The 22,909-nt window shown below is 33.6% G+C and overlaps 2 protein-coding genes across 3 annotated transcripts; both read left to right on the top strand.

The window, feature by feature from the left end:
- The first annotated feature begins 329 nt into the window (after positions 1–329).
- LOC106721057 lies at positions 330–21,846 on the top strand. 2 transcript variants are annotated; one of them, XM_014515923.2, is made up of 3 exons: positions 330–520; positions 19,837–19,983; positions 20,562–21,846. In XM_014515923.2, exons 2-3 carry the CDS (start codon positions 19,852–19,854, stop codon positions 21,588–21,590), a joined length of 1,161 nt encoding a protein of 386 aa, XP_014371409.2. In that variant the 5' UTR covers positions 330–520; positions 19,837–19,851; the 3' UTR covers positions 21,591–21,846. The 2 variants fall into 2 exon arrangements, with proteins under 2 accessions (XP_014371409.2, XP_014371408.2); XM_014515922.2 differs by lacking the exon at positions 330–520 and adding an exon at positions 19,561–19,674.
- LOC106721058 (enhancer of split mbeta protein) lies at positions 4,447–5,585 on the top strand. The gene has a single exon (XM_014515925.2). The coding sequence runs from the start codon at positions 4,529–4,531 to the stop codon at positions 5,264–5,266; it is 738 nt and encodes a 245-aa protein (XP_014371411.2). The 5' UTR covers positions 4,447–4,528; the 3' UTR covers positions 5,267–5,585.
- Positions 21,847–22,909: the final 1,063 nt, after the last annotated feature.

The following is a 22,909-nucleotide window of genomic DNA, read 5'->3' as shown; positions in this document are numbered from 1 at the left end:
TACTCTGATCATTATAAGTATCTATTTGTTTCTATTTTCTATATTAATTAACACTTAATGCGCTTTTAAACACGAACATCTGATTTCAAATATGTAGTTGCGTTGTTTGTTTATGAGACAGAAATCTGATTTGGATTATTCTATGGGACGCACAAAAGTCTAATGGTATTATTCAATTACTGCTAAATATTCTCAAACCGAAGAAATTAAAAATCGGTTCACTCCCAACCTTAATTCGGCAATTTAGTATCGATTACCTTATCTTTGGCGCAGGTCATAGCGTCTTAGATAAGGATAACTATTGACACTAAATATTAGAACTGGAGTCCGCGGCCATACAAGGTGTAGCAACCTGTTTATTTCAGTCACATGATGATAAAGTGATTTTTTTCATATCAAGTGCCCGGAGTAAACATTGGCACCGTGTTGATTTATACAGATTAATTCCAGATACCTATGGACAGTGCAAATAAGACGCTCGCCTACAGTTCAATACACCCGAAAATTCTACGAAAATACGGTAATTTTTATTGTATTACTCGAATTCTTGCAGGGACGGGTAACGTAAAAATTTCTGTATAGATTATTAAACATTTCATGAATTTTTATTACTGTTTTTTGATACACGTAATGATTTTATTAAGTAAATTGCACTTGAATATATTTTTTACTAGCTATGACTCGTAACTCCGTTTGCGCGGATCAAAAAAAACTCAATTAGTACCCTATGTGTTCTTCCAGGCCATGTTCTACCTACAACTATGCCAAATTTCATCAAGATGGGTTAGGTCGTTTTGGAGATGCCTTCAAACAAACATCCATTTATCCATCTAAATATTCGCATTTATAACATTAGTAAGATTTACTTATTACACTTTATGTTAACAGATAAATAGGTTGGAGATACCTATAGTAAAAAATCGCCCACAAGAATCTCGAATGAAAATTGCATTTCATTTAATTTTGGTATGACGTGGAATGTTATCAAAATATTGTGACTGATTAATTCTTTGTTGGTAATTAGTATAGCAATTTACGAGAACATTATTACCATGCGGAAATTTAATATTTCTTTAAGAGTCTTAGCAAAAATTTTTTATGTAATAAACTTTATTGTTGGATATAAATATAAGCACTTCGTTAGATTGATAATAAGCATTCGCAAAATATTAAGGAGCGTTTTGATTTGTATTCTGATTAATATTTGTTTACCACAAGATTTACTCGACCGGTTTTTAAAGGCAATTAATAAATATGTATTCAGAATTAACATGTATTAAAACTACTTGATTTATTACAAAAGTATTAATGATATGATTTTTTTTTCCAAAAATATTACTTGGCACCAATACTTCATTCGAATGTATTAAAAAATAATATTAGTATGATATAAATACATACACATCTGCGAGAAATCCTCAGTCCGTCCGTACCGTCCGGTAAACGATTGTTTTTATGTTAAAAATTACGGGCCTTACCATAAAAAACTTAGTGTTTCAAATATATTTTAGGTTAAATATACGACAACTCTTTATCGCGCCCGGCGCGGATTTTTGACAAATCATGGTTATTGAAACATTACCTACTATGCGTAGGCTTGCAAAACGCCATCCATGTCAACAAATAATGAAGTACATTGTAGTGATACATATATAGGGTAAAAAAGGGTCATTGGTTTAAACCACGTGTTTAACTAACCAGTGTCTAAACTTTTAAACTTAGAACTAACTTAGAGTTAACTTACATAGTGACATTCTAAAATAGGGTAATATGTTATATAATTATCCTATAAAATCAGTTGCTTTATAATAATTAAAAAAATATATATTTTGAGACGGCGGAGATATTATGAAAAAAACCATCAGGAATATTATTCTGTCATTGAGTTTTTTTTCGGCTTCGTTTTCTAGGGAACTCGCGACCTGTTAGAATATATGCATATACTTTAAACTGGTATATCTACAAATAGGCAGAATAAAATAATTCGACAAAAAAAATTAAATATGTATCCATAAAGAATAATAATTTATTGCTTAAACTGATGGATAAAATCGGCTTACTTAATGTATGTAAAATCTAACCGGTTAAGCTTTTTTATTTATATGACACATAGCCTTCGTAAAATGATAATATGTTAATATAAAATCAAGTGGAATAATCTTTTTATTAATATATAATACTGCTATAGATTTATGCCACGTGGATCAACCTTTAGGCAAAGTTGGTAACAACTTCTTCAATTGAAAATTTGACGGTGACGAAGTTTTCTTGGTTATAACACTTAAGCTTGTTATTACAGAATTCAATTTCCATTTGAGAAAAGAAAATACCACGAATTGTAAATAAACTCAGTCATATCAAAAGACAAGTCTTAAGATTTTCCAATCTTATCGAAAACCTCAAAACTCTACTGGTTAAAAGTGATAAATTTAAGTTGAATTGTATATATTGATGTCATTTTCTACGTTTAAATATTAAATAATCATTTTTTTAATAAATAGATGTAGTATTTATCACTTTTTATCAAAAAAATTAACGAAATACTTTATTTATCTTTCCGGAGTACAATGTATAAATATATTATGTTCATAGGACCGCCCAAGGCGATTTGCCTTAACACTACGAAGATTAACCGGTCAATTTGAAAAAAAAAAACACTATCAATGCTTTTAAAACGTAAATCAAATTTACAATATCACTTTTAATTAATTAATTAGTTCGATAAAAAATGGATAGATAATATGTACAAAGAATAAGAATTTGGTTGGGGTTGTTTCGAACTGACTGACCGTGCGCCGATGTCCCCGTCAAAACGCTACCACGCGCCTAATGTATTCAGCGCGGCGATTGATGAAGTATAAAATTTCTTGGTATCGTCTCACTCACAATGGTATTATGATAATTTATCGGTTGGCTTGTGCCGGCGGAGTGTGTGGGAACACGAGCGAAACGGCCTTTCCCACGATGCCGACTTCAACAGAGGAATGTCTCGAACGCCACCCAGCGGAGCGTCGCTTACGGCCTTCCGTTACTATACTCCGATACAGCCTTATTATTAAAAAGCCGTAAGCGTCGAGTGGGTCGAGAGAAGCGGTACTTTCCGTTCGTAACAAAGACGCGTGTCGACACTTAAGACGTTTCGGTGTCTGGGCGCGTGAGACAGAATTAGAGTAAGTAGCGTCATGTAGGCCCCGACCGCACAATAGGTCGACGAGCGCCGAGCGCTGACTAGCGGTGCTGGGAACGCTCAACGCTTACACCTCCACGATTGTTTTCGCATGACTAATTAAAACAATGTTTACATATCTTACGTTTCCTCGAATCAATATTACAGTAAGATTATAAATCGAGCACCAGTGACAGACGAAAAAAGAGGTTCTATTCACATTGCACATTCCAGTAGTTCAGCAATAACGTCAATATAATAATTGCGCTCATTTTTATCTAGGCCACAAATAATTTAAAAAGTACTCGTGCAAAAAGTGTATAATTTCTATGCATCGGTCCGTCAGTTGGTGTGCGAAGGAGGCGATAACGCACCGCGCGAACTCTGTCGCCGCCACAGCTTTAACATCAGGGCTGTCACATCATCAAAAATATTAAAATTAAAATTAGTTTCCTTTAAAGGAATCGTAACTCAAATTTTTCAATTAACGTAAAAAAAATTATTTAAAAAAAACTTTGAATGCGAAGTAATGTGGTGCCTAGTACTTACTATTATTACATAAATGTAACATAGATTTTTAAGAGAAAAAATACAAAATGGATATCATCTATAGCAAAATGTGTTAAATAGCTTTGTTCCATTTGAGCAATTTAAAAATCTTTACATTGACAGCTGTTATAAATGTCCACGAGTGTTGGGGATTGGCTGTGCGTCTGTCTGTAAGACGCAAAGGGCGCGGAGGGTGCGAAGCGCGTGAGAACGCGTGCGGCCCAGGTGCCATCAGCTGACTCCCTAGATGTCTGGGCACACAGCTGCTCACGTATAGTAAAGACGCTGTTTCTAATAGTTAAAATAATAATAATTAAAAAAATAAAAGTAGGACCATATTTTACGTCTTATATTTCTATTAGATCATTTTTAATAATCTTTGGCGCATAGTGAGTTTTTATATTAAAGAGTGATTTTAGCGATTTCTAAAATCTATGCAATCAGTCTAAACACTTATTTACAAATTCATTATACAATATATAATATGTATTCTATATCATTAATGTGTATTTAAATGTATATTTTAATGAAATATTTAAAGTTTAAACTATAAAATATAAAAAGCTAAAGTTAAATATAAATCTGAAACTTCTTTAATTTAACAAAAATTTACTACTTACAATAGAAAAATAAATACTAACTTAATATTTTTAATAATAAGTGATTTTTTTTAAACCAGAAATGAACGTTCTCTGAATCGCCACCCCTATTTTTATCACGGGCGTTTTGCCACAATCGGTGTAGGGCGCATAAAAGCAGCAGTGCGTCGGCGCGCGCCTCACTTGTATTGTGACCGCCGCGCGCGACGCACCAATGATCCTGCCCACGAGAGCCATGTCCCCGCCGCACGGCGTATACACCGCGCCGCCTCACGATGAGGAGCCAGTGTCCCGAACCTATCAGTACAGGAAGGTCATGAAGCCCATGCTAGAAAGGAAGCGACGCGCCCGCATCAACCGCTGCCTCGACGAACTCAAGGACCTAATGGTCACAGCCCTGCAGGCGGAAGGCGAAAACGTCTCCAAACTAGAGAAGGCCGACATTCTCGAACTAACAGTACGACACCTTCACAGCCTTAAGAGGAGAGGGCAACTAGTGTTGAAACCTGAAATGTCGTATGCGGAGCGATTCCGTGCGGGCTTCACTCAATGTGCGACTGAAGTATCCCAGTTTATTGCAAACGCCACCCTTGCCGCGAATGCGATGCAAAGACAGGGTCCGGTGGACCCTCAGGCGGGCGCAAGACTCCTGCAGCACCTCAGCAACTGCATACGGAGGTTGGAAAGTCCTCAGGTCGTGCAGCCGCAGCCGATCGCGCCCGGCGGGGTTGCCAGACCCACGCCTTTGCAGGCAATACCGGGCCCCCATCCACAGCAAACCCTGGCTATGGGTCCGCACGAGCGAGGCGCGAAGAGAACAGCAGAAGCGAGCGGGCAGGGCGGGCAGGGCGGCGAAGAGGTGAGCTCGAAGCGGGCGTACGCGCCGCCCTCGCCGCCGCACAGCCCCGCCTCCGAGCCCGACCCCGCCCAATCAATGTGGCGACCCTGGTGACCGCCGCTGAGATGATGCCAACGTGTCCCTGATCTCGCAAGCTATACTTCCAGGACTGTGTGACCGGATGTGTGATATAGAGTTATGTTTGACCCAGTTAACGTTCCTAGAACCTATGTGTGTTGAAAAACGAATCGTGATTCGTTCGCTTTGCTTGTTGAAGTTTTGTTTTTAATTTAATAAAATAAGGTTTTTTTGTTTTAAACTCTGTTATTATTGTATACCTGATTTTAACGTCTTCCACGTCGGCGTTCGCTTATCTTTTGTTTAACACTTATAAAGTACCGTAGCGTTTAAGTTAATCTGTGATATAATATATAGCTCGGTTGAATAAAAAAGGTCAAAATTAAGAACTTAGCCTAATAATTAAGTTTATACGCAAAAGAATAATAAAAATGTGTTGTAATTCGATAGACTTTGTTTAATGTCAAACCCCAGATTCTGAACACAAATTTAAATAAATGAATGTCCGATACAATTTCGATATATTATGATACGATGATCTCGAAAGTATAATAGAAAACATGCAAAAATATTCAAATCTAGAGATTTTTCTTAAAAGCTTTGACAAATAAACGAAACACTTAAATGCATAATACAATATTATTTCATGTACTCATTGAATTTCCTCACTAAAATTTTTATTCATCAGACAAATTCAGATATAGAAATTCAAAAGGATGTTTTATTTTGATACATAAAATCTCATTCAAATTAAATTAGTATGTCCAGTTTTAGTAAACGTTATACGTATTATAATGTCTTTAGAAAAAACATAAGAATATTTTACAAATCTATTAGAATTGTTCAAATGAACAGTTATAGAATAACAGAGGAAGCAAAGATGAATAATAATGTAATTCCTTTTAGGGCCTTCGTACACAAGGCTATTAAAATCTTCGAAACTCGGCGATTTTAGTCGACTTACGCAATACAATGTCATAGAGGTTCGTACATAGCGCGCGTCTTCGACATTTCTATCTCATCGACAAAGACAGTCGCTCGCAACCTGTTTGTCACGAGAGAAAAGTCGCTGCAATTTTCAAGAAAGAGTAATAAATCTATATCGTTGACATGTAGTCGCTAAACTATAAAATAGACGATTCGTGTCGACGATTTAACGTTGTGTGTAAGGAGAGCGCACGACGCGATTCTCGAGACACAACGATACAATTTTAGTTTCGACGATGACAAATTCAAATTCAACTAACCGTAGGTTTCAGTGTCCAAAATATCTGTAAAAACATATAGTCATCCCTGTCATTATCTTTGACAGCACAGAGTTACCTATGTTTTAAAACAGAGATTTTGTTTTTAGAAACCCACGGTAATTTACACTAACGCTGGTCAAAAACATTTCCTTCCACTGTCGGGAAAATATCAATTGACTAATGATTGATTCATCTAATATTACGCAACATAGCTGAATTTTGTGCAAAAGAAGTTTAAATAAAATACGAGTATTATTTATAGACTGGACATTACGAACTCTTTCCTACAAGTAAGTATTCATGCACATTCGACATTAGCGATATCTGTCACATGTGTCAAACTAGACTACAAAATTATATCGAATAATTTTTTGTAGGTTTATGGTTTGGTGGGAAATGTCCCGTCTATTTATAAATAATAGTTTAAATGTTTTTGTGTGCAATAAATGAGTTAATGATTGTCCGCGCGTGCAACAATTCGACGAAGCTTCTATTGACTTCCCACCGTTCCCGCGTATCAGATTCAGGCGCGAGCGTACTCAGAAATTAGTTCGATCCAGTATAATTGAAGCTTGTGGTTGCGTGCACCTCACCGTGGGAAGCTCTGGTGAAAACAACAGATACTGGCAATTTGGATTCTGTTATGAGCCGTGAGTTATTCAGCTTGGAAATAGCAATATCTTTGTTTTAATATCGATATTGTGCACGCTTAAATTTGTTAACGTAATAGGATAGTTTAAAATATAATAACAATTTGGATGTTCGATTTATGATTTAGTAACTGATCAAAATAGTGCTAACTTTTTTTTTACACGTAAACAATAACGTTGTATTAGTATTTTATATTTAACAGCAACTACCTAAATAGAAAAATGGTAATGTTTTGATAATTTTTTATTAGAAAGAATATATTATATAATATGAATAAAAAGGTTGAGTAAATTTATTATTAATAATTATTTAAAAGCAATACTTATTTTGAGGATCATAGGGACAAACATCTATGTTTTAACTAAATCTTTTTAAGATTAATTATGCTTATAGTTAAATCAGTGTATTCACGAAGGAATTTACAACGATCTAATGTTGGTTTATGGCTTAGTGACAGAAATATATGTCACGTGGGTAACCATTTGTATCAGTTCCTTCATATCAAGATTGGCGCTGACTTCATCAGTGTAAAGTTTATATTCAAGTAAAGGCGGAATTGCCGTAAAATACGTAAATTCCAAATTCAGTGCGACGCAGTGTGAATTTTAAACGCATAATCAAGCCCGTTAAACTCAAAACAAGGCACCATTCTTTGTTTAAATAGAATCATGACACAGATGACACATTTTTAGGTTTAAAAATATTCTTGTTAATAAAGTTAATAATAGACTAGTAGATGCTAAACTTACTATAAACTATCATACCTTAATAACCATGATTCGCTTATCGAATCAGTTGGAGTTCTTTTTATGCGAAAGGTCTTTTCTAACAAATAGAGATATGAAGATTTAAGTAAGACCGGAAGTTCGGAGCAACGCGAATCGATACCTTTGACTTTTACTATTTTTAAAGATACGATATCCGGTAACACAATGTGTTTATTTACGTTATATATGTTGGCAGAATAATATTTCATAACCTTTAGAAAAAGTGGTGAAAGTGTTTTGCTTGACCGAGCCGTCAAATGTATTATTTTAAAGACTTTAATAAGCAAGAGTTTGTTAAAATTTTTGAAACCAAGAGCTGAATAATCAATGAAAGCCAAGCACTGTTTTAGAAAAACATTGCCCCTTGAGATGCTGCTATTATATTTCAGTAACCCCTTGTTTTTTATATCAAAAAATGGCAAGCAAACAAACGGCAACCTGGATTTGCCGAAATAGCAAGGCGACCGTTGCTCATAGACATGTATGTGAGACACAAACTGAGCAATATAGATAAATACATAATTGCAATTGAACATAGAGTTACATGCTCGTTATGCGAAAATTAAATGCAAAAGGATGTTATAAGAAAACCTCATTGTACCAGAGATATTGTTGCATCGCTTATGGATATGTATCAACATACATATAATTCTTTGAATATGCATTTGTGAACATTTTCAAGCTACATATTTTGATTATTACGCAAAGAACTTTCAAATCTGTTATTCTATGCTTAAAGATTAGAATCTTAAGAACGTTAATTTAACAATTATCTTTATATGTGTTAATTATTTAAAAATGGAGTAGTCGCTTTGTATTATACTAATAATCATAACATTAGATCTTGTCTGCAGTGGAGCAATGGGTAGACAGCCTAATGGACTATCTATAGATTCACTTGCGCCTGTCAGTAAAAAGAAATAAAGCAATATCCAGCAATTAGAATCGTGCTGACCTCCCTGTTGTCGAGGAAGTAGAGTTAATTGATAGCAGAAAAAGTATTGCGGTATTAAGTGTTAAAGTGCTTAGGCTTTGTAACGAAGCTTTTAATTCAAAACTCTGAAGAGTAAATTGGAGTGAGAAAGTGTTTACTATAATAGAGCATTTTACACTCTACTGCTTAGTAGAGTAGGTGAAATGTGTGAGGAAAATACTTATGAAGTCCATTCGTATATATAGAATATTATTTTTATTTAGAAATACATTTTAACAGTGGTAGAGTCCGCAATAACCACATCAATTATACGAATAGGCTCAACTGGTGAAATACCACGACCGCACAGAAGAAGGGTGTGAAGTCGAAGTCATGCCGCGTTTCGTCAGATGTATGTACAGCTAGAGGCCAAACTATATTCTCCTGCCTCTTGTCACCCTTTTCTTGTAAAGAAAGGAGGGCGATAAGTCGACGTGGATTTGGCTGAGGAGGGGACGCATAGGTTGGTAGGTATGGGAAAAATTTAGGCTTTTTGTGAGTAGACAACAAATATGCAAATGCGGTCGTCTATGGGCAGCGGTCGCTTTACTTTGTCACATTGTAGGTTAAAAAAATAGTTTTAGTATATAAGATTTAACGAGAAACTATTAGTTCCATTTGTTGTTGTCCATTGATTCCCAGTTCCGCTATAAGAATGACAATTATTAATAATTATAGCTTCCCATACCTACTGTAAGCTCTTAATATTTTCATCTTAAAAGTAAGAAAATGTAATTTAGAAGTCAAGGACTTAAAAACATTGTAAAAATGTATTTATGTCAATTATTAATAATCATTTGTCTTATCTATCGTAATATCTTTGCTAAAAATAGATTATGTAAATAAGTAGCGAGTGGCAACACATCTAAAGTATCGATGACGCGGACACATAATTTGATGATGATTTTTTTGCCACTTAATAGATATTTAAATTCTAGTTCACAAAGTCACGGAAGGTAAGGCTTATAGAAATAAATTCAAATTCAAATAGATGATAATATGTGATATTTTTATGAATAGATACTTAAAATTTCGTAAACTTTGTTCAGCTACAAATTACTTTAACAGAAAAAATAAAATTTATTTACAAATCAAATTCAAACCTTCGTATACAGAATAAATTCGAGTTCACTCAAATTCAGCTTTTCACTAGTCCATACTTAACTCTATAAAGCATTCTTTTGTTTTAAGAATAAAGGGCACGCGGAATTCTTAAAAACCAAAAAGACAAAAGTGTCATTGTTGTCTGTCCAGGAAACTCTTGAATCTATGCGGGAACTGGGCAGTGGGCAGTTAGTGTCAAATGAAGGAATAAATTAAAGTATCGATCCCACAGTGGATCTGAGCAGTGAGCAGGCAGTCGCACGTCGCAGCTCGTGAGCGGCTCGCGCCGCCGTCACGCGCCCGTGCGCGCTGCACGAGCGTCAGTGGACGGACTCAGAACTATTACCATATTATTATCATCAGTAAATTGAGCTTAGCTTATTTTACAATAAATAGAAAAGTTTTAGGTAGAGAAGGGTGTATAAAATGAAGTTAGAAAGAAATGAGCTCAGGCTCGTCTCCAAAATACTTGCTGTTCAATCCGCGTTTTTTCTTCTCATAGTTCATGTTTACTTGCGAGTTGAGTTGCTCCTATCCGAGATATTCGCAGTTTAACGTTTGGTTTGTAAAAACGTCTAGATAAATTAAGAAAAAGAAAAGTAATTTTTAACGCAATATTTTTATAATTTTTCACTTAGTGAAACTAATTTATGATTATAAGTTAATTCTGTAATGAATGCGGCCCTGTGTCTGAGCCGCCACGGGCGATAGTTTTCCCACGGTCGCGAGCGCTGCGGCCAACAGCACCGCCATTTACATGTTCCCCCCCTCCCTAGCACGCCCCCCACTACCGCGTTACACAATCAACATACCGTCACTATTCCGATACAACCCATAGTATGATCCTAAGTGGTAACAATTTGCTACATAACCATCGGAATATGCCACGTCTTACTGCCGTATTCATAGTCGGTAATTGATCATTAGGGTGAACCGCAGGGTAGAATTATATGCTGAACCAACACAAAGGGAGGCCACATAACTATTCAGAGTGCGGAAGAAACACTTAGTGTCGAAATAAAATAAAATATCTTATAAAATCAACATTATGAGACTTCTCAAGTATTTATCTATTAAACGACAGTGCGGCTGTAACGCGAAAATGGATATACATATGTATGGGAGATTTAACTACCTTCAAAGAGATCTAAAATTTATTTAATTTAACTGTAATATGCATGCTAGTCAAAGGCGTCAAGTAACGCCCACCTTAACAACTAGAAAATAAACAACCGTTACTGTTATAGTCAGGTAAATAAATGGTTACTGACGCTTACTGTATATATAGAATCTACCCTAAGTTTCTGCCTTAGTGACCATTTAACGACTTTGTGTATGGCAGTTGGAGTCTTTAATTTAGGAAAAACAACGCTTCCTTTGTTTTTGTATGTAATCATAATGAGAATTTTCACTACATTTGATTACATTATTGATATGAGTTTATTTGTTTTAAACTAGCTATCGTCCGTGACAAGTCTTCGCGGATTTCAAAAAAATTTGTTAATCTGTGTTAATGTAGCTTTCTAATTGCAAAAAAATCTAAAATCGTTCCAGTAATTTAGAAGTTTATTAGTTCCGTACGAAAATAAATAATCCTCCTTACAAAGGCTGTTTCTTAATTAACTTTAGCGAGAATGCACCTAATTATAGTAAATTATATGCGTACCGAAAATGGATCCGTCTCGCGGTATACAATCGTTTTAAAACGAATGTCCAAAGATTAAAAGGATTCAATAGAATGCTCAGTTGTATGCCACTATCTTTAGAAAAATAATTAGTTAACATTTTATATCTAATATTTTGAATTCCTAAAAAACTATCATGAATTAAGTATTATCTTGTTGAACTTGTATGTAGGTATTATATATATTGCTTTATAGTAGTTAAAAGAAACTAGCCAAATGAATGTAAAATCTCAAAAAAAAAATTTCCTCTGTTCGTCTTTTGAGCAATCTTCAAAAGCAACGTAAATCGATAAAAATTCACCTTAACAAGTTGGTGATTAAAATTTTAAAGCTTAATTTATAATCTTTAACTAATTTATATCTTAACGTAACAGTTCTTACAGAGAAGCGACTTGTCTAAGCACTATAATCGCTGACCCGTGCCGCCCATTCAATCCTCTTTATAGCCCAATATAAACTTAAATTAGTGGGTTGTTTGAAAATCGTCAATACCATAATGAATTCTTAAAAGTCGTTTCATTGAACATAAAATTAGATACCAAACGTGTTTTATTTATTTTGAAATGATGCGATAAAATTTAATTTTATGTCAAATTTCCGTCTAAAAACTTACAAAATGTTTATTATAATAGTAAATACTTATTATAACAGTCATCAGAAAATATCCCCGCAGTTGTTAGAATGACGCATTTCCAGTATCGATTTACTCAGTAATGAATTTAATCTCACTTTTAAATTATTATTATAAAACTACAAGAACAATTCCATAAATTATTACCATAAAATAAATGAACATAAAAAAAACTGACGCCCGACGGGGAGCGGTAGTAAATCTGACGATTTTCACGGATTGTATGCTCGCGCGGCAAGCGTCCCGAACGATGCTTCAAAATCATTAAAAACTTGTACGTTATTTTTAAATCTTATTTTGCTCTTTAAAATAATATTACATACACACATAATTACTTTTATTTTACAAAAGTATTATCAATATCTCTCAAGTGTTTAAGTAACGCATATGCGACGATATTTATTTAAATCGTAACGTATAACACCGATAAAATAATAATTATACCATAGTGATAGCAAGAAAAGCGTTGTTCTGCTGTTGTTTGAAGATATAATTTGCGATTTATTGAGAAAATCAATCGTCTCCCGTTCCCACGGCCAGCTCACCGGTCGCGGCGAATTTTGACAGATAGCTAAAGACTAACAGTTTCTGTACAGACAGCAAAACACAATTACAACTAAATATACTATGATTAATTATTGTATCGACTTTTGAAAGGGGTAACATTTGACAATCGATAAAGATTGACTTTAGCAAATGATTTCAAAGAAAAAAAGTGCAGTATTGAGCAATCAGTGATCGGAATGTTATTTTTTTAATTCTGCGTCATTTGTATACAATATTTTTAAGCAAATTACTTCATCATTTAAAAGTTAAAGACGACACAACTAATATTATTTATAAAGTTTTTTATTTATTTTCAAAATAAAAATATTTTTTCCCCTAAATGCCAACAATAAATTTAATATATTTTGCCATTTCTGTGTTAATTATAATTTAACAGAACACTCATTTTAATAGGATTATTATTTACCAAGCTTATAAATATGTTAATTTGAACATTTAATTTTAAACTTTTGATATGCTAACATTTGAGATGGGTACAATATAAATTTGGTATAATAAATTTCATTAAAGATACAGGGTGTTATACCTAAATAATGGGATAGATATAGAAAATAAGTATTATTTTAATATACTTAAATTTTTTCTATTATAATGTGTAAAAATTAAAAAAATATGGACCCTTAACATTATAAATATTACCTCGGTCACGAATTTACTTTGAAATTTATTTTAATTAAAACATCAAAATTTATTCTACGATCTAAACAGATTCAATGTTAAATAAAAGTAAGCATTCTACTCTAAAAAATAAAAAAATATATATATTGCCTAATTAATATGTTTCACTGACATATATAAAAATTTATTATTTTTAATTAAATTAAAAACAAGGAATTACATAACAAAAATAATATTGGTTATGTAGAAAAAAAATTAAAATGTGGAAATTAACTTTTTTGACAGCCACAATCTTTTTTTTATTGTTTTGAAACAAATATTGACCATTGAGGTAAATTTGTGGACATCAAATTTTAAATTATTCAATGACAAGCAATGGCTTATAAAAATGATGATTCGATTCCTATGTTAATTAGAGGTAATACGTTTCATTAATTCTATTTAAGTTACAAAAACATTAAGGATTAATAATCACAAAAATATAACATTGGTATATATTTAGATTTGATCTATAAATAACAATATCCAGATTCGATGTGATTCCGGTTTTTGTTATATAACATGAAGTTAATACTGGTATAAAACATGAAGTTAAAATAATATGTATTTAAAATTCGTTTTTAAAATACTTTTGTTGTCGGTCCCAGCGCGACGCGGCGAGAGAGAATGTTCGGCGATTAGATGCGCGGGCGCCGAACTAGTTTTTAAACTATCCACAGATATCCGTTTCATCTTCGTCGTCTACGATTTTGTTATCCTTTTTTAATAATTGACTTTAGATTTAATTTCACTGAATTTACACTAACACTTCTAAAGGCAGTATTTATCACTGATAAATTAACATTAACAAAAATTATACAGAATCAGAGACAGTAACTCTTGGGGCACCTAACACATGACGATTTAATTTGCATAAATAGGGAAAATGAAGAGCTGCAGAGCGAAAGGAAAGGTTATTCTTAGTAAAATAACATGTCTTTGGCCAATTTAGTCTCCTGTTACAAGACTAGAGTTTTATTTTTGTGCATAATATAAATTACCATATTAAAGCTTTAAATATTTGTGATGCTAAGTAGAAGATTTCCATTGCAAAATAGTTTACAACATACTATGTCACATATGTCCATTGTACTAATATTATAAATGCGAATGTTTAGATGGATGTTTGTTTGAAGGTATCTCCGTAACGGCTTAATCCGAATTTTGATGAAATTTAGCACATATGTAGAACATAATCTGGAATATCACATACGGTACTTATTACGTTCATTTTAATTCCACGAGGACGAAGTCGCGCGCAACAGCTAGTATTTTTATAAATGTCAAGCTGATATGTAAAAGTTGAGAATTCGTTTAAACTTTATTATAATGCGACATTTATTAAGACTTATGTCAAAACACATATATAAAATAATTAACTTTTTTTTAAGTTCAATTTTGAACATTTTAAAGCATTTTAAATACTTGTCTAGACAAGATGTAGCATTAAAAACCTGGAACGTGGCAAATAAAATTCAAGTTCATACATAACTTTAATTTTTTTTGGAAATTTTTAAAGTTCATTTGCAACTTGATTCCTTGTATTTTTAATTTACTCTACGCGATATTTGATAGTTATATAAAAGCAATAAAACTATAGGTGAATGTCACATCTCTATAGGGGTGCAAGGGTACCAGGAATCTTATAAATATTTTATAAGTCAACCCAATCATTCATCATATTTTCTTTCAAATGTATCCGCGGGATGGAACGTGAAGAAACGAGTGGGGACAGGACGGACCGTTTCTTGAGTTTGCAGTACACTGGACATCAGTCTTGTAGCTTTTATCAGATCGCATTGATTCAATCGATTCTCGGATTTTTTAACGCGCTAACCTAGAAAGGAAATAGTTGATGGAAGACCACATCTTATATAAACAGGTTTTTTGCGGCTTTTATTGATTTTTTAACAAGATCATGCCTTCAAATAAATGTAGCGTCGTTGAAATTCACGCACTTAAAAATATGTGATATACTAACTTGTAAAAAACTACCTTGTACAATTTCTCTAAAGGCACGATAAGGATATCTAAATATAACCTCAGATTCGTTAACATAATAAAACAATAAATCGTTATTCACATATGCCACTTCAACGCGAAGTCATCATGTCCACTGACGCGCGCCAGACACCAAAACAACCCAAAACATTCATCATTACCCATTCCAAGTTGAATCTTAACGCGTTTGATTTAAGTACATGTATTGTTTGCAGCATTTTTGAACAAGTGCGTGAACTTAAGACGCTGTGTGACAAGAGCTCTATGTGAGAACGGATCAGAGAGTCCATTTCCCACGCGTGCCATAGTACTCATATATAGGGTTGCCATTAATACTTTTTAATTTACAAAATATGTGAAAAATATTTTTAAATATTTAATTAGTAAATGGACCTGGTAAAAAATTTATTTATTATTTATTATTACCTATTATCATAATTCATGATGGTCCAAAATTGCTTTATTTAAATGACTCTATCGCATAGATAATTAACTTTAAGATAATTATAGTAGTATTCTTACATATTTAGATTCTATTGAATTATCGAAGCCTACCATGCTACCAGTCAATGAAACCAGTCTTGTCTTAAAATCAATTGAAAGAGTATTCAGGACACGCTTTTAAAAATGATGTACCTGACCTGTAACTAAAAGATTATACGTATGCAAAACTACGATGAACTAAAGAAAAAAACTAACTAAGACTAAAAGTAAAACTAATCTCTTCTTACTCCTTGATTACAATCATCCTTGTTGGTCACACATTGTCTCCTAAATTATAAGTCAAAGGGGTCACCCTACCGGCTATAAACAAAGACACCCACGCCTCTGTAACCACCGACGTCCACTGTTAATGAAGCGAAGTGATGCATAATACATGCATGCACGTCGGATTGCGTTTGATACTTACACAAACATTTAATTATAAAGGCAAATTAAAAATATATTGAAAGCTCGAGTGCCAAAGCACAATGGTTATCTACGTTCCTGATTCAATTATCGCCTATTATTTCATTACAGGTAGAAATGGAAACCTCGCTTAGAGATGAGTCAAACATATAACATCATTAGAATTATAATGAACGTAATTAATTGTCAAGTAAATAACTATAAGCATCTGTCTTGTGTCTTTTTGTTATATTGAACACGTGCCTTTCCACCAATCTAAGTAGAGGGAAAAATATATTTAGTGTCTTAACGAGGCGTTTTACAAAATAGACACTTCGTAAATTTTATTTTTATTTAAATATTTTACTTTAATGCCATAGATTTTCGAAATGTGACAGAAGCTACAAGTCTCTGCAGCGTCATGTTTAAATCGTGGGTGTCAGTGATTACATTCGACAGCTAATTTGTATGCTGATTTGTAATTCTATACGATTTCTTTAAACGTAAACATATACAACGATCATTATATTAGACCAGTGTGGGCGAGCATCCAGAAATAAAAATACAGCTGCTTTGAGCCTATCCTTATCTATAAATGTATATGCATGTATGTAATTTTGGTGTTTCTCATTAATATAAACTATTATTAGTACCATTTATATGTGGAAATAAATTTGACGCTATTGAAGGAATCGATCTGACAAACATGTCAAGTAAAATTAGAATAATGGCTTTTGAGTTCTATTAAATTCGTTTTGTTTTAAAGAGAATCATTTTCGGGTACCAACATATTTAACTTTACTTAACAACAACAAGAAAAATTTGATTCAATATAATCTGGTATACGAATGGTTCATCGATATAAATCCATATTATTCGACTATATAAGTTTTATGTTTTTAGTGAATTATTATATTCAATGTCTTGCCGATACTGTAAGTCGGTAACAACAAAAACATTAAGTTTATTTTTTACACTAACGCAACAATAGTTCAAAGCGCACGACTAGCATTGTTTGCGGGAGCGCTGATCCTTTGCAAAGCGTCGCAGGAAGTAAACAGGTAAAGCTAATCACAAGAGGGTACAATAGTGAGGCAGAACAATATAAAATGCAGTAAATTTATTATTTTAACGCACACCGCTAACTTAGAACAACACATAGTAAAAGTAAAAATAGTATGTCCAAAATGTAAGGCTTGCTTGTGAAGTATTTAATATGAAATTTTTGGTGATTGTATTGGCGATAAAACTAATAGAATGTAAATGGGTTCTCTCCAACAATAGCAGTACTGCTCTGTCTGTCACTGTCCTTTTCTACCCTTGTGTGAAACTAGTACAAAGATGAATACTAAATGTGCCGCTATCTTTTGTCTATTGTCTCTGAATCTGCGGCGAGCGCTTGTGTCTTATTTGAGGTGTTGTTTTATTACATTTTATTACTATAGAAATTAAACTCGTCATAAAATGTTTAAAACTTTTTGTAACTACTTTGCTACGTCACCTAACGGTTGTTTAAAAATTTCGCTTCAAAGTCATAAAACAGATTACTTTCAATGCATACGAAAAATCGTTTTATTGAATATTGGAAAATAATACTCCTGTTCTAATTACAAGTAAAACAACTGTAACTTTTTAATTATTACTTTAAAAAAATTCATCTCAAAATTTGAAAAGTCAAATATAAGTTAATATCTTTAATGACTGAAAACAAGTTGTAAAGTATTAAAAAAAAAGAAAGAGTTTTGGTGAAAATTCTTTATTTAGTTTTTTGTTAAATTTCTTAATGACTCGTAAAAAGTTTTTATTATTCAACGACCAAGAAGGTTTAATGAAAATACAACCTATTTAACAATCATAGGCGGCTCGCGCCAAATTTTTACCTGCTTGAAAATTACCGCTATGGTCGAATTGTGTCCTTTGTGCTTCTACCATTTATTACTTAAGGGTAGTTTTTGTTGAAAAATGTTTTTGTTTCCGCGCTAACTTCAAAGTCAAAAGTTGCATTACAGTCGGCGAGAGGATTTAAAGAACTAGCCGTTATTAGGTTTGTAATAGAAGGATCGGAGAGTTTTTTGTTTTTTTTAATCATCTAATAAATAGCCGAAAAGTTGAAAGCACAAAAAGGAATATTCCTCATAAAAGACTTACGACCTTATTTAGGACCCGTATTTTTTTTTTCTTTAGTAAATTATGAAGGCCTGCATCTAATATTGTGAGAAATCATGCTGGTCAAGGGCTAACTTCTACATTTATAGTACAAATTGATTCTGTCATATTGATTGTTTTTGCAAAATCGCTTGCAAATAATTTTTTGCGGCATATAAAATAACGAAATTATCAAATTATTAATATAAATGGAATATTTTAAACTGAATTGATTTATGTGAATATTTAAAACGCTGCTTTGACATTTAAAATTTAATTAAACAGCTGAATATATTTATATCTTACACGTGCACGCTTTTCTACTTAGCAAAGAAAAAAACGGATCGCAAAAAGGATAAACGCGGATATCCACAAAAGTCTTAACAACAATTCATCTTCATATATAATAGAGTTATTACGTGAAACTAAAATCCTTTTTTAAGGAGTTTGTGCGAATTAGTGTGAGTTTACACACTAGTGTAAATAACTATACATTTCTAACAAATGCTATATAGGAAGTTCCTTTTTCATAAATTAAATCAATCATTCCATGTCAATGACCACTTCATTTTAATACTTATACTGGATATATACGACAGTCTCTTGTTATATGAAATTAAGTGAAGTGAACGACTTATCACATAAACTGTCACTTAACATAAAGAAAAATGAATCTTTATCGCAAAGTTTTTTATTATGATGGTGATGGTTCGTCACAGTCCCTACTGATAAAGAAGTGATGTGATAGAATCATGTTATGTAGTAATCATCAGTCCATTCCCTGTTCCGCTGTCCTTTTAAAGTGAAAATATTTCACCAGTAGACTTGAATTTTAAGGACTTGGTAAGTATGGTACGCATGCTGGAAACCCGATAGCTCGGCCACACGTGCTCTCGCCATGAATGGGCCCGGCGCGCCGCGGGGGTGGCGTGCCCGGGGTACGGGCGGGAAGGTCGGGGTAGGGGGGACGCTGCGGGGAGAAGGCTTTTTTCAGGCAGTGCATTACGGGCCACGGGTGAAGGCGGGTGTTCCGAGCCGGCAGGCTCTAGAGTCGTTTACATTTGTTTAAAAAATAATACTAAAATACATCTTTTGCGTTTAAATTGCAAATTCCGGTTGATTTAAAAGGTTAGTTAGATTAAAACGTATTATTGTTGTACTTTATCATTCTCAACTCGCATTTAGTATTCATGTTTTCAAACGTATAGTGTATATGTAATAGTTATATATTCATCAAATATTTATCCGTTAATTATGTAAAAATAACTAATCTTTGTGTTATGGTAACAGATAGAATAAATCGTGATGGAACCGGCGCCGCTGTCCAAGACGGCCAAGTACAAGAAGATAACGAAGCCGCTGTTGGAGAGGAAGCGGCGCGCGCGCATTAACCGCTGCCTCGATGAACTCAAGGACCTCATGGTGGGCGCTTTAGAGGTATGTTTAGTGATTTTCATTACGCATAATTTCATATTTTGAGACTTTTTTAATGTAACGATTTTTAAGAAAATATGTTTTTATAAAACGGTCAAAATGATTTTGTGAAGCTATTCAAAAAGGAGAACTTCGATTATTATGATTTATAAATATTTAATTACTTGCCAGTCAGCTATGTTAATTCTAAGACAAATTATTGTAGTTTTAAATACTTTAATATACTCGTAACATGCGCTTAATGTTTTGTATCAATTCATTTTTAAGCACAGAATTATTAATAAGCCAGCATTCACAGTTCGAGACTGTATAATTAATTAAAAAAAAAAAGATCATCATTTAAAATGTAATCCATCGTCCATTCACACGCCGTTTATTTTTTATTGCGACCGGTCGTCCTTCTTATAACTCGGATATGTACGGAGCGAGCGAAACTGGAATACAAAAGTGCAGGCCATTAATAAACAGGATGGTTCGCTCACAGTCCGCTGCTCGGACAGTTATATTAATATAAGACCTCTTCTAGCGTAACGTGAGAAACTATTGCACCTGCTTCATTTAATGTGTTTAATCCTTTACAGATCGATGACGACAACTTAAGTAAGCTCGAAAAGGCCGATATTCTAGAACTAACGGTAAACCATCTCACGAAACTCCACACCCCTAAGGACCCAGTCTTGGAAGCGAAGAAATTTCAAGCCGGATTCGGACAATGCGCTGCGGAGGCTTGCAGATTCATCATGTCGGTTCCGGATTTGGATGAGAAAGTCAGCCAGAATTTAATCAGTCATCTATCAAGGCTTATAACGTCTCAGCCTCTGACAATACATGTGCCGGAAAGACCGCCTTTTTCTCCGCCCACCTCCCCATCTTCAGTTGTATCCGATCGCCATCATTACTACAGCGATCACGATCGATCTTCTTCGGATGCAGAAGATTCAGTATACTCGGGAGATGGAATGAAGCAATGGTCTTATTCTAGACAAGCAAAGTTGCAGCCTAAACCCTACCCTATGGCCGGTCTCCTCACGACAGTCGATAAATTGCAACAGCCTGCACAAGAGCAAACTTCCGGACGGAATGGCTACTTCAACAGAGTCCCGGCCGAAGCAAAGGACGCTATTTTACAGAAAATAAGGCAGCACATAATGGACAAACGGGGGAACGAGCACAGCGCCGTTGTTGACTTTAATGAGCAACCGGAACACAGATATATGCCCAGGGAAGATGCATACAGAGCTGAATACGATTACCAAATGGCATCGTACCCCACCAACAACGACACACTAGACTTGAGAAAAGTAAAATCGCCTGTGTCGGTGAGCGAGGTCGCACATTCACGGAAAAACTTAGAACCACGTAACGTCAATGAAGAATCGCCTGATCACAGTAAACCAAATGTTGCAAGTCTTCCGGAACATTGTGAGTCGCCTATGGATTATAGCAACTTGCCGCCAAAAAAGAAAAGGAAGTTGATCGAGTACCAAGAGTACAAAAAACAAGAGGAGGCTAAACGACAACTTGACGCTTTTTATGCCGAGAAAAAAGATCACCTTAGGCCGGGACCTCCCGTAGACGACTTGGACGTTAATAAATGGCGTCCGTGGTAATCCTGTCATCTAATGTCATTGTCATTGTGATATTTCTTCCATTATGAAGCTTTAATATGTTTAAGTTTATATAATAATGTTTTATAATTAGCATAAGACTCAAAAGTGCCTTAATAATAATAAGCCAGTTGAAGGACGGGTTATAATTACATAGTCGTGCCATTTATTTGATCTCGTCTTCCTTAAAATTTAAGATTATTTTTTGTAATCTTCCAAAAATGAATGTTCTACGTTTTATTGACTATAATTTATGTTCAACCGCTCATTCATAAATATTAAAGGTTTATTGATTACTATTTATGACTAATTGTTATATTGGTGTGATTTTATTTTAAAGAACAAAATTAATGTAATAAAATAAACTATTCATGAAAAATATCGACTTACATTCAATATCCTGCGCCACTTTCTACCTTCACTTTAGGTCAAAATCTAAGACATAAAAAAACAAATAATTAAAAAAATACTTTTTTAATTATTTGTATATAATAATTAAAAAAATACTTTTTTAATTATTGGTTTGTAAAACAATAAGTAGTTTTGTTTGCGCCATCAAGCCACGTCAAATATTGTGAAATAGTAATAAGTTTAAAACTGAACTGAAGTGAATAATAAAAAAAAAAACAATATTTTTGGAACGAAGTTCCTTATCGCGCGTTGTGAAAGGGGGGCTAGACGGAAAAAAATCTTACGAAAAGTTGTCACGACACTTTTTGCAATAGTAAGTATGTTAACGACGAATGAGCGCTACTTCACCATGGCAAAGACGTGACAATATATAACGAAAATTCATAGAAATAAAATGTACTTCTTGTGAAGACTTAAGTTTTTTATTCATAGAATAAACATTGGTTCCTTCACTAATTAATCGAAAGGAACTTCGTTCCATCCGGGTGTCCCAACACACCTCTCAAGTTTTTTTTCGGATCAATTCAATATTCATTGCATTAAGTGTTATTATTTGTTAATCAATTTCAAGATTTAGTAATACATATATTTAGCATAATTCAATATGCAAAATCGCTATATTAATGCAAGCTTTTGTGACAAATAACTTATAAACTCAGATTATTATTTTAATACCCCAATTAACAGTTTTATGTTTTAATAATTACTTAATTTTTATATCGAGGACTAGTTAATAATTATGTATTTCGATGAAATATAATTATGTCACCTTAATTAGAGAATTAATAGGGAAATGTTCAAACGTTAGCGATTATTTTAATGAACGTTTTAAAAAGCTGTATAATAATTTTGGTTGACAATTGTAAAAAAAAACATAACTAGCAAAATTAAGTACAGGCTGATTTGAGACG

Source organism: Papilio machaon, chromosome 15 (genome assembly GCF_912999745.1).
Source record: "Papilio machaon chromosome 15, ilPapMach1.1, whole genome shotgun sequence".
Lineage (NCBI taxonomy): Eukaryota > Metazoa > Arthropoda > Insecta > Lepidoptera > Papilionidae > Papilio > Papilio machaon.
This window is presented reverse-complemented; position numbering and strand designations above follow the sequence as displayed.